Source organism: Zeus faber (assembly GCF_960531495.2).
Source record: "Zeus faber genome assembly, chromosome: 14".
NCBI lineage: Eukaryota > Metazoa > Chordata > Actinopteri > Zeiformes > Zeidae > Zeus > Zeus faber.
Genome location: NC_137200.1, coordinates 17,401,236 through 17,413,940, shown reverse-complemented (window position 1 = coordinate 17,413,940; position 12,705 = coordinate 17,401,236). Strand labels below are relative to the sequence as shown.

At 44.2% G+C, this 12,705-nt stretch overlaps 1 protein-coding gene across 1 annotated transcript in view; it reads left to right on the top strand.

Moving 5' to 3' along the window:
• rap1gap2b (RAP1 GTPase activating protein 2b) overlaps window positions 1-12,705 on the top strand; it is a gene marked incomplete at both ends in the record, with an annotated part of 56,165 nt that extends 43,460 nt beyond the window's left edge. Inside the window, 13 exons of the mRNA XM_080013475.1 lie at window positions 280-380; window positions 1,452-1,581; window positions 1,672-1,827; window positions 2,646-2,717; window positions 3,458-3,544; window positions 4,690-4,833; window positions 5,031-5,135; window positions 6,855-6,949; window positions 9,360-9,467; window positions 9,572-9,671; window positions 9,831-9,936; window positions 11,782-11,852; window positions 12,667-12,705. Of these exons, the coding sequence (XP_079869601.1) occupies window positions 280-380; window positions 1,452-1,581; window positions 1,672-1,827; window positions 2,646-2,717; window positions 3,458-3,544; window positions 4,690-4,833; window positions 5,031-5,135; window positions 6,855-6,949; window positions 9,360-9,467; window positions 9,572-9,671; window positions 9,831-9,936; window positions 11,782-11,852; window positions 12,667-12,705 (1,314 nt within the window). The remainder of the gene's footprint in view (window positions 1-279; window positions 381-1,451; window positions 1,582-1,671; window positions 1,828-2,645; window positions 2,718-3,457; window positions 3,545-4,689; window positions 4,834-5,030; window positions 5,136-6,854; window positions 6,950-9,359; window positions 9,468-9,571; window positions 9,672-9,830; window positions 9,937-11,781; window positions 11,853-12,666) is intronic.

Below are 12,705 nucleotides of genomic sequence, written 5' to 3'. Positions count from 1 at the left end.
TAGACCTAGATTAGCTCTGATCTTCCTTCTGGAAATGAGATTATTTAAACCAAGACTAGGGAAAGTCTGAGGCTATTTTAAACCATGACCGAGAAAGGCCATTTTAGTTAATCCTGATTAAATTTATGGCTTAGTCTAAAATTAGGCCTAAACTGTGTCCGCCAAACCGCCCCACGGTCTCTTAGCCACCTCGGTGACTCTGTGAACGCTCTCCATGTGATAATGGAGGAACCCTGACATGTACGTGTGTTGTATGTGTGTTGACGTGTCGGACCACAGGTCTCTGAGGAGGATCTGTTTGGGAACAACGACGAAACGCCGGCCTTCACCGAGTTCCTGGACCTCTTGGGGGATACCGTGGACCTGCAGGACTTTAAGGGGTGAGAGGAAGGCTGTCGTTTGCTCACCCCACCACGCCAGCTGGCGATGCTTACTATTCACCTATACTGTTAAGAAGGAGGAGGAGAGGATGAATCAGCTGAGATGTTTGTCAACTTTAGAGACAACGGAGCTCCAGTGGCCCACTTGAAATGGATCAATACGCGGACATACCCTATAGAAAGACACTGACGGGATTTTAGAATGCTTCATTCATCGAGGAGTGATACATTTAGGTGCGGTTTGGCCGACACAGATTAGGCCTAATCTTAGACTAAATCACACATTTAATCTGGACTAACTGAAATGGCCTTTCTCAGTCACGGTTTAAAATTGCCTCAGACTTGCTCAAGTCTTGGTTTAAAAAATGTGATTTCCAGAAGGAAGATCAGAGCTAATCTAGGTCTAAGTGAAGGTTTAAATGAAGCCTGACCGGAGGCAGGTTTATTTTTGGATTAATGGACGTGGGGCCTCCAGGTCGACCGTGACAACAGAGGGAATGGATCATCTGGACTAAGACCAGCACCAAGGGCAGACAGAAGGAGCTGACTAGTCCTTCATCACCTTAGTCTAGGACTTCCTAGTCTACAACTAATTATTCTTAAATTAAGCAACGTCTCAGGATTGATTTAAGCAGGATTACCTTAGTCCTCATTTAGATTCAACCCTCTCTGCCAAACTGCCCCTTAGTGTTTTCAACGCTTTTCAGGTCTTGTTTCAATTCACTTAAGTTGAACTTATTACGTGTAATCGATCTGGCTATAAAAAGATGAATGAGTTTTAAATTCTTCCTCCTCTTTGAGGGGTGAAAGGAAAATGATAGATAGTGGGAGAGAGATAGAGATGGCAAGATGGAAAATTTGAGAGAATTATGCACTGACAAGTGCATCTTCTGGACTTTTTGGGTAAAATTGTGAAAAAGGTTGATGACAGTAAATGCATTACAATGTCTCCACCTCCTCATCTCCTCTGTCCTACTTTTTCTCCCCTGTCGCTCTCTCTCTCTCTCTCTCTCTCTCTCTCTCTCTCTCTCTGCATCCCCGTCACCATTTTGTCCCCTTGTTCGGGACAAGGTTCCGTGGGGGTCTGGACGTTTCCCACGGCCAGACTGGTTCCCAGTCCATCTACACAGTACACAGAGATCAGGAGATCATGTTCCACGTTTCCACCAAGCTGCCGTACACAGAGGGCGACACGCAGCAGGTTCTACACCAACTCACTCTGTTTAATCAGTGGAAATTTTGACGAGAGAATTTGGTTTCAATATAATAATCCTGAAAATCCTTCCCGCAGCTTCAGAGGAAACGACATGTAGGAAACGACATCGTCGGTGTCGTGTTCCAGGAAGAGGCCACGCCTTTCGTACCGGACATGATCGCCTCCAACTTCCTTCACGCCTTCATCCTGGTGCAGGTGGAGAACGCCTGCTCCGACCTCACCACCTACAAGGTACGGGCGGAACGCCGATTGTGAGTGATTATCATACATGATGTTCCTCAACTTACCACTTTGTCTGGTTTCTTTACAGATTCAGTTACGTATGGTTTAGAAAAGTCTCCATTTTTTCAATGCATCTGTACTGAAAACCACTTGAAAGAACGTGACAGGCAGTGAAGCATTTCCCTAGTTACTAGAAGAGGTGGCAAAGCAATCAGTTCAGATTTGCATCAGATGAATAATTACTCATTTATAATAATTTGATTTAATTTATAATTCAGAATTTATACCCTCAAGTATGATACCTAAACTCATAACTTATCCTGTGCAATGTTCATAGAATTGTGTTTGTATATTCTGTATATTTCCATATATTTGACTATTTCTGTTTGTGTATTTGACATATTTTATTTGTATTTTATTTTAACTTGACTTTTTAATTTAATTTAATTTAATTTAATTTAATTTAATTTAATTTAATTTTATTTTATTTTATTTTATTTTGTGTAATTTAATTTAATTTGATTTAATTTAATTAAGCAAAAAAACACTAATCGTCTGTGGAAATGCACCAATCCTCACCATAACAAATTCCTCATATATGTAAATGCACCCCGAGGTATAGAATTCATCCAGATTCAGATTTAGATTCTGATACTATTCTTGGGGTGAATTTCTGAACTCAGCTTTCAAGATTTAATTAATTGATACGTATAATTGGGTCCATTTCTCCAGTTTGTTCAATCCATGTCTCAATTTAAAATCAGCCCTCCGCTCTTACAGTTTGTACAGCTCACAACGGTGAAAGCCTCAAATGTTTGGGTTGACAGGTGTCCGTCACAGCACGAGAGGATGTGCCGCCGTTTGGCCCGCCGCTCCCCAACCCAGCCGTCTTCATGAAGGTCAGACTGTTAAAGGAGCGACAGACAACTGTTTTGCTTTAACTTATCATTATGAAGTAAATGTTGATTGCACAGTGTAAAGGATGTGGAATAATGACACCATCGGCGTTTAGATCGGTTCCCTATAAGCCTCCATATCACTATGCTATATGGAATGCCACCGGGTATGGACTCCCGGGAAAATGACCGGTTTTACGGCAGTGCGTCACATGATGTGCCTCTATCAATGCGCAGCCATTAGCGGAAATGGCGGATGGTGGAGCAATAAAAACGACTCATTGAAATCGGTTGAGAAATATAAACGTTTACAGCGCTTTTTAAACAGAAACGCCGCAGCTCCCCCGTTTACTTGGATTTGTTTATAGTCCTACCCGTTCCTATATGCCAGTGACGTTGACGTGTCGCAGCAACGGGCCGAAGCAGTCAATGCGGCGTCTATGTACTGTACTGTATATATGTCGATGATTCCGCAACCAAAATAAATCAAATTAAACTGAAATTGTTAGAATTTCAATTCAGTGAACATGCTCCTTTCTTTTCTCTTATTTCCAAAGTGTTGTTGATCATTTACAGGCAAAAAATGATACCACTCGCTGTCAAAAATGTTACTGTCAAACGATATCTGACATGTACGTCGACTTCACACCGAATGCGTATCCGTGTCCGACAGTCGCATCCTCCTCACAGCCTCACTTCGGGTGTCTTGCTGAAAGCGTACATGTGCTTCTCTTCTCCTCCAGGGTCTGGAGTTTAGAGAGTTTCTTCTCACCAAGCTTATCAACGCAGAGACGGCCTGCTACAAGAGTGACCGCTTCGCAAGACTGGAGGTGACTGACTCTTACGCTCTTCCTCTAATCCCGCTCCACTCTAATTGGCTGGAGGTCCAATGCCCAGTGATTTCCACCCACGATGCTGGGATGCGTTGTCCAGTAAAGCCAAGGCTCTGTGTGTGTGTGTGTGTGTGTGTGTGTGTGTGTGTGTGTGTGTGTGTGTGTGTGTGTGTGTGTGTGTGTGTGTGTGTGTGTGTGTGTGTGTGTGTGTGTGTGTCTTTTAACGTTTAGTGATACTGGCAGGTTTGAACCCAAAAGCACGACAATGAGATAGACCAAGTTGCAAGGAGAGTTCTGTTTACTTAAGTCAACGGGCAAGGTCAAAACCCGGAGATCAGCCACTCCAGTGAACAAATCCGACGAGGGGCAGACAGGGAAGCCAAGGTCCAGAAAGGAGACAAACAGGGTCAAAAACAGGCAGGTTCAGGCAAAAACATGGCCTAAGTTATGCTGCAAGGCATGGTGAAACTGTGGTGTGGGGATGGTGTGGTTTGAGCAGCCACACCTGTCCTGGCTCTAGGTCATTGGGGCCCAGCGTCAAACCTGTTGCTTATTAGACCAACCAACGAGCAACAGGTATGCGGCCACTCTGATCTTGGGCCCCAATTACCTAGACCCAGGACAGGTGTGGCTGCTCTAACAACACCATCCCCACACCAAAAATACACACAAGACAATATGGCGGCGAACAAAGGGACGTGGACTGCTATATAAGCTGAGGGACTAATGATGGAAGGAGCTGCAGGTGAGGAAATGGACGGGGAAACGAGGTGGAGGGAAGGAGGTGACCGCATGGCAAGAGGGAGAGACAGGATCTTAAATGCCAGGAGAGTTAGTGACATGGCATAATAACAAAACCCAGATGCAATGAACTACTAGTTAAGGGAATTCTTGACAGTTTTACTATATTTGTGAGGACCAGTCTCCGAATTGAATATTTTTTGGTTGAGAAGTGCACCAGAAATACGGGTCCTCACTTATCAGGTGTATTTACTCATTTACTCATTTTGATACCAGTACAATAATGTGTGTGTGTGTGTGTGTGTGTGTGTGTGTGTGTGTGTGTGTGTGTGTGTGTGTGTGTGTGTGTGTGTGTGTGTGTGTGTGTGTGTGTGTGTGCGTGCGTGCGTGCGTGTGTGTAGGAACGAACACGGGCAGCATTGCTCGACGGCCTCCACGACGAGCTTCACAGACACACCCAGTGCATGCTGGGATTGACAGCGGGCCCGGAGGAGGAGCGTGGAGAGAACGGCCACGCCCATGGAGGACTGCTGGAATCCATCAAGGTGTGTGTGTGTGTGTGTGTGTGTGTGTGTGTGTGTGTGTGTGCGTGTGTGCGTGTGCGTGTGTACGTGTGTGTGTGTGTGACCCACTCCCCCCTTCTTGCATTCTGTCTCTTTTTCCATGATTTCTTATCCCTGCCTCTCTCTCACTGTCTCTCTCTCTCTCTATCTCTCTCTCGCTCTCTCGCTCTCCCTCCCAGAGGGCAATGCGTGGACGCAGCGTTTCCATGGAGACCATGGCGAGAGGCGGGGGGGCTCTGCCAACCAGTCTGAGTGGGGGGGGACTGGCGCATATTGGCACCGAGGCGAGTAGCGTTAATATTCCAATATCGAAAGCACGATCGCCAGGGAAGGTGCAACTTGCATAAAGCTGACTCGGCCAAAACTTTTAATATGCCTTCTCACCGAATTTGAGGAGGAAGCAGCTCGTCCCCCAGGCCCTCTGACAGATGGCCCGCTACTGTTCTTGGTTATAATGGATGTCGACTCAGACACTGGCGTGTTTATTTTATTTTATTTAGAAGGCAACCTTGGGAGTTATCTTTCCTGCCACTGACCCAGAAACGTGGCCCATATCACCTCAGATCTAATGTCAAAGTTATGAAGGTTGTGAAGGTTTCAAGGCTTTTCGTTTCTCCGCTCCCTCTACGCCAGTGGTTCTCAGACTTATTTTAGGGGAAAAAAAGAACTGAAAAAGAAAAGAAAAAAAGCATCAATTATGCACGATGTACATTATTTATGTGTATTTGTATGTGTTTGTTTTTTTTACATTTTATATCCCCAATATTTTTTAACACATTTGTTTATTATTTTCGGAGTACCCCTTGCAGTACCCTTGCAGTACCCCTAGAGGTACGAGTACCCTGATTTGAGAAACACTGCTCCACACCTACAGAGTGAACTTCAGCCGACTGATTTGGTTTCTATAGATAGAGGGAGTTAGATACGATCAGTGGCCGCAATTGTTTTAATCTTGCTTTCTTTTAGCCACATTGTACTATCGATTTTAATTGAGTGTAACTGTATCGATGTAAAGGGGGGGCCCGGCTGTAACAGAGCCAACCTACCTTGTTTGAATAAGGGTTGAACACAAACTAAATATGTATCACTTAGATCCCAGGCTCAAACCACGGGGGCCAGCTGATACACCAGTCCACATGAATAGTCCGCTCAAAGGATTCTTCTGAAAAGATTGGAGTTGAGAAAATGGCAGGCCAGCTGCTAAACCGTGATTCATGGCTCATCTGTAACTGAGGTTGGAAGGTAACACTATATGAATTTCAGGTTGTGTCTACTTCATGCAAATGGGGAACCGGCAGACCGGCCGTCCTCATCCGTCATTCGCCGCGCCGACATGTCCCCTGCGTAGATACAGTTTGCTTAGAATGCAGAGAGACGCCTCCGCTGCATTCAGCGAGAACATGACTGGAACACAGATGTAACTCAGTAACTCGCTTATATATTCTCCTGAATTATGGGAAATGCACCTTTTCCTTCAAATCTGTTGTGACAGACAACTCTTAGATTTACTTTAATTTTGCATAGTTTGAATTTGGGCGCCTGGTCTCTACTGCTCATCATTCCCGGCGAGGTGGAGGGCAAACATAGACATACATAGTGAACTAGAAATATCGAAGTGATGAGCTCAAATCCCTCCATATGACAGAAGAGTAGAGTCCAACAGGTAGGTTCAGGGGAGGCAGTGGGAGCCCGGCAACGCAGCAAAGCAGGTAGAGCAGGAAGGACTAGCTGCTTAAATAAGCCGGCCCATAAGGACGAGGAAGCATGTGGCGCCGGCAAGTTGTCTGACAGAATTGGCTCCACATACGCCTCATGCAGTATATGGTGAATATACAATAAAGGAGTGTCAAGCCACAGAAAAAGCACAATTGAGATTTCAGTTGTTAGAATGTTGTGAAATTAACTTGGCATTGCACTTGACATTAACCCGGCAATTTTGGGGGGTGGGGGAGTGGCTGTTTGTCTGTCCCTGCTCATTTCTTCCCCTTAATCCGTCCCTTCAGACGTCTAACGTCAAGTCTCCGGTGAAGAGGCGCTCCGGTCTGTTCCCTCGCCTGCTAAGCATCGACAGCCAGACGGACAAACACAACTATCGCAGGTACTGCAGATGGACGCCTCTCAAAAGTCTGGGTTCATGTGGTTTGCTTTAGTTGCGTCCAAGGGCGTATTCACACCTTGCTCGTTTGGAGCGTTTGTTCCGGAGCGTTCCTGGAGCGTTCGCCCCCCTAGATTTGGGCATAATGTGAACACAGCAATCGCACTGTGTTTGGGCCAAATGACCACACCGAGACCGCCGAGAGAGGGTGGTCTCGTCACGCTTGCAATTGCTCCACGGAGCGGTTCGTTTGCAGTGGGAATGCAACCGACTCAACAAACCGATACAATACACTTATTGTATACGTTACGCACGATGGGATGCTTTTGTTAATCAGCCGGGCTGTATGGATGCGGGTCCAACTTCTCCTTGGGTAAAGATCAAAAAAAAAAAAATCAATTCTGGTGTTGGCATAGGCTACATATTTTTTAAGAAATAAAATTAGCCATTGTTGTATTTCATTAGTTTGTGCCTGACTGCGTTGTACTACTGCACATGAGACTTTCGGTTGCCACAGTGACCAGACGTCCTGGTCGGTCCAGGATTGTCCGTTTCGAGCTGTGTGTCCCAAGTCCCGACAAATATCTGTAAAACACTAAATTGTCCCAGTTTTCAACATTCTCTACTAAATTGTCCCTGTTTTCACCACAATAAAAATAAAAACAATAATAATAATACTATTCTTGAAAATGCTGCGTTTTGCACACACTGCAAAAGTATCAGTAGCACACAGTGGAAATGTTGACATAAAATATAACATTAAGATGGCCAAACATAAGCGATAATAATAATAATAATAATAATAATAATAATAAATACAATAATAATAATTATAAGTGCATACATGTGTGCACGCGCCACCCGACCCGTAAAAGACGGAATCATCCCGTATTTGACAATTAAATAGACGCAAGATTTAAGTTTTTGAATCGATATTGCATTTAAATCTAACTAACTATCTGAAAATAAAATATCAAATGAGAATATTTTAATGAACAATTTGACCTGACAAAGATTTCACTCTGATTTAAATGTCAATGTCAAGTGTAGGTGGGCTCATGCATGTCTAATTTTATGCATGATACGGTTTGCAGTTCACAAACTGAAATAACAGCATCCTGACCCAAAACAACTAAAGAGGATCAATGAAGGATTGGAAGGAACTAAAAGAACTGTAGGAAACAGTTCTGAACTATTTCCTCCACTTTCTCGGTTTCTTTCAACGATTCCTTCTAGCAGTAGCTTTTGGTGGAAGGTGGAGACTCAAAGGAACAAATAGTTTTGTTTCGAGTTCATTTCGTTCACTTAAAGGATTCGATCAAAAAGAATGAATCGTTCGCGAACAACCCAACGCAGCTAACGGCCACGCGGTCTTTCTTAGGCACGGACACAGGACGTAGCCTTGATGCTCGCTCAAATGGAATATGTTATGTATATAATATGTATATACCGAACACTGGTATATCAACCACAGGTGGCAGCCACACCTGTCCTGGGTCTAGGTAATTGAGACCCAAGGTCAGTGTGGCTGTACACCTGTTGCTCGTTGATTGGTCTAACGAGCAACAGGTAAAAGCCCCATCCCCACACACACACACAAGAGAGGAGCCCTTGCCATGACAATGCTGTCCATCTCCCCGTGCCGGAGAGTCCCTCCCTGTTCAGGCGCCGCTGTGGCAGTTCTGAGTGGGGTGACCTTTCAGGGAGCTCCGGCACGGAGACACAGACCACGGGGTAGAATACACAAGGTTATTGTAGAGAGTGGGCTAGATGGAACAATCCCTGGAGCAGATGGACAGCTTGTCTTGACGATCACGGCGCCTCTCCTGTGTGTGTGTGGGGAGGTGGGTTTTACCTGTTGCTGTAGACTATCAGTGTGTACAGCCACACTGATCCTGGGCCCCAATTACCTAGACCTAGGACAAGTGTGGCTGCTCAAACCACACCACAGCTCCATTTTCGATTAACCCACTGGGGGGGATTTTGTCCGGGTGAAGAAAACTGAAACCGGAAAATCCTAAGACACTTACCGGAAAACTCTGACCAATCACAAAACAGTTGGTCTGCTTTGTTGCAGTGTGAACACTAATCCAACCAAGGTCCAGGTGCAACACAGTGACATATTATTCCCTGAATGGGAACAAAGCAAATGAACCGCAGGTCTGAATACGCCCTAATAAAAGCAAATTAAGTTTAGTCAAAGGATGGAATCATTTGGTTTAATTATTTTGGTTAAGTTCAATGCAGTTAAAGCTAAAAGGGTTGGACTTGGATTTGTGATAGAGATGTCTTATAGACTATAGCTTTGTTTAGTTTAATCATGCTTAGGAAAGATTGTACTGGTTGGTTGGCCCATTAAGATATAAGCATGGCTGGATACCACATGACTGTTTATTTACTGAACTCCCACCAGTCACTTCAGCGAACAGAGGAGCTTCGACAGTTGCCACCTGACGCAGGAAGTGAAGTCGGAGATGCCCTCCAGTCCCAGCTCTCCAGAGGCCAACCACAACAAGGACAGGTTGGGATCATTCTGTCGAGACCTGGTGAAGATCGATATAACTGTCTATCTGTCAGTCTGCCCGACCGTATTACAATTTTTGGGGGGTTTTCATGGGTCTTCAGGCTCCAAGTGAAGTCAAAGGAGAGCAGCAGATTTTCCCGGTCCTCCTCCAGCACGGGAGGCTTTGGCCACGCGGGAGAGACGGAGACTGCGGACGTCACTGTAAGTTTTGGGCCTCGTCTTGTTCCCTCTCTCGCTCTTTTTTCGTTCAATTTCATTCTTTCTTGGTCACTCTCTCTCTCTCTCTCTCTCTCTCTCTCTCTCTCTCTCTCTCTCTCTCTCTCTCTCTCTCTCTCTCCACCTCTATCACCCTACTTCCAGAATGCCCAGGCGAGTTCCCATCATCCCACGGGACAGAGTAAAGCCTCCCTGGCGGTGGACGGTCAGGGATCAGGTGCTCCACTCATCATGAATCGCAGCCCGACAGGTACAACATTCCACCAATAAACATTACGCCAACGCTCTTTTCCCCTGCACTCTGACCCCCCTAGTGGGTTATTTCCAACTAACACTAAGTTCACCGATTTGAACTAAAATAGTTGCAATAGTTGCAATTAAAAAAACTGTGTGTATATATATATATATATATATATATATATATATATATATATATATATATATATATACAGCGATCAGCCACAACATTAAAACCACCACTAATAACCACTAATATTGCATAACTCACCCTCAGGCCGCTAAAACAGCTCTGACCCGTCATGGCATGGACTCCACAAGACCTCTGAAGTTGTCCTGTGGTATCTGGCACCAAGACGTTAGAGGCAGAGCCTTTAAGTCCGATAAGTTGTGAGGTGGGGCCCCCATGGATCGGGCTTGTTGTTCCAGTAATCCCACAGATGCTTCATCGGATCGGACCCTGACCCCGCCCATCCACATGATGGAGAAGAAAACGTGATTCATCAGACCAGGCCACCTTCTTCCATTGCTCCATGGTCCAATTCTGAGGCTCAGAATTAGGTAGGCGCTTTTGGCGGTGGACAGGGGTCAGCATGGACACTCTGACCATTCTGCGGCTACGCAGCCTCATACGCAGCAAGCTGCAATGCACTGTGCGTTCTGACTCCTTTCTATCATAGCAGCATTAACTTTTTCCACAATTTTTGCGACAGTAGCTCTTCTCTGGCATCGAACCAGACGGACTAGACTTCTCTCCCCATGCGCATCAATGAGCCCATATGCGCCCATGACCCTGTCGCCAGTTCACCGGTTGTCCTTCGTTGGACCACTTTTGGTCGGTACTAACCACTGCATACCAGGAACACCCCACAAGACCTGTCGTTTTGGAGATGCTCTGACCCAGTCGTCTAGCCATCATTTTGCCTATGTCAAAGTGAAAGATCCTTACGTTTGCCCATTTTTCCTGCTTCCAACACATCAACTTCAAGTACTGACTGTTTAATTGCTGCCTTATATATCCCACCCCTTGACAGGTGTCATTGAAACAAGATGATCAATGATCGGTGTTAGTATATATATATATATATATATATATATATATATATATATATATATATATATATATATATATATATATATATATATATATATATTTTTTTTTTTTTTTTTTTTTTTTTTTTATACATGGAGCTTTGCGAGCTGTAACTTATCAAACTGGCTATGTGATTTTCCATATGATATATTTGCATATATTTATATAGACCGATAGATAGCCAGTCTTATCCTTTAATACAATGTTTATCTGCCTTCAACTCGGCCACTCAACAGATGGCATTCTTACAAATGACATTTAAGTAATTGTTTGCAGCATCTGCGTTGCATACTTTGGCTCTTGTCTTCTCTCCTCATTAGATATAACGAGGAAACCTTTGACCTTTGGGTTTTTGCATTTTTTCCAAATCCGTCAATATGTCATCATTATTCTGTCCAATGCATTTTTTTTTTCTAATTTTATGCTTGTATTCAATGTTTTGTTATTTGTTTTATTGTACTTTACAATTTTTTTCTTATATTTTTTTGTTTATCATCAGCGTATATTGTCATAGTTTAATTTTATTATCTACAGTTAACCATTAAAAGATTTTTTACATATATTGCCATTTTATTTTGTTTTTATTCCATTGCTTTATTATCTATCCATCTATCTATCTATCTATCTATCTATCTATCTATCTATCTATCTATCTATCTATCTATCACAAGTATTAAAAGATTGAAGGGGAAGATGCTAGTTTTAAGAATGGATCGCACTTGACATCAAATTTTCTGCTTTATGTTCTCTGTGCTTTAATTTAAGAACTGAAAAATAAAAGCTCGCCGAGGTCCAACCTGAAGTTTCGTTTCGACAAACTCAGCCACTCTGCCGCAGTAAGTGTATAAATCACTTTTTTATGTTTATGTGTGCATGGGTATTTGACATACTTCCCTGGCAGTTCCTACTATACTCACCTACCAGGATGTAGGACGTAGATTGATTATTCATTTTTTACTGTTATTATTTGGAGACAGGTTGCAACCAAACTATAAAAACATTTTCCTAATTATTAGATCTTTAACCTTCTTTCATCTTTTTCCTGGGGGAAGTATTCAGTCAACTTAACATCTAGGTTGCCTGAGGGACCAGATCTATTACTCATGAACTGACTGATCGTCAGATCACGTAATCCAATCGAAACGCTCTGCATTCACGCCTGAAAGGCAGAGTAAGTGACGGCGCCTCCGCATCTAACCCGCCCCCGCGAGTATATATTGAGGCTCGACTTCCTCCTCTTTTCGCTGCTGAGCTCCTCGGAAGGACACCGTACCGCAGCACAGTAATAGTTCCCTATTGCAGGGACTGCTACCCATTACTCATGGGGCCGTATACCATCACGCGATCGTATGGTGATCACCTGAGGGAGGTTCACATAATAATGGACCCCCCACGGGCGTGTCTGTCCCAGACATGTGAGGGGACATGTGAAAGAAATGCTTTAGGCCTCTAAAGACAGGCTCCTATAGGCCATGTCTTTGGCTTCCACCAGCCAATGAGGCAACCGCTCCTCGGAGAGTGGCCTACCCTTTGCTTGGGCACTGAAGCACGCAAACAACTGGTCCCCGCATCTAATGCCCTGAGTGCAGTCCATAAAACCCTGCAATGCCTGAACCGGGCACAAAGTGTTAAGCCTCTGCTGCTCCTCAGACTCAAAAGGTGGTGGAGAGAATGCTGCGAACTCAATGA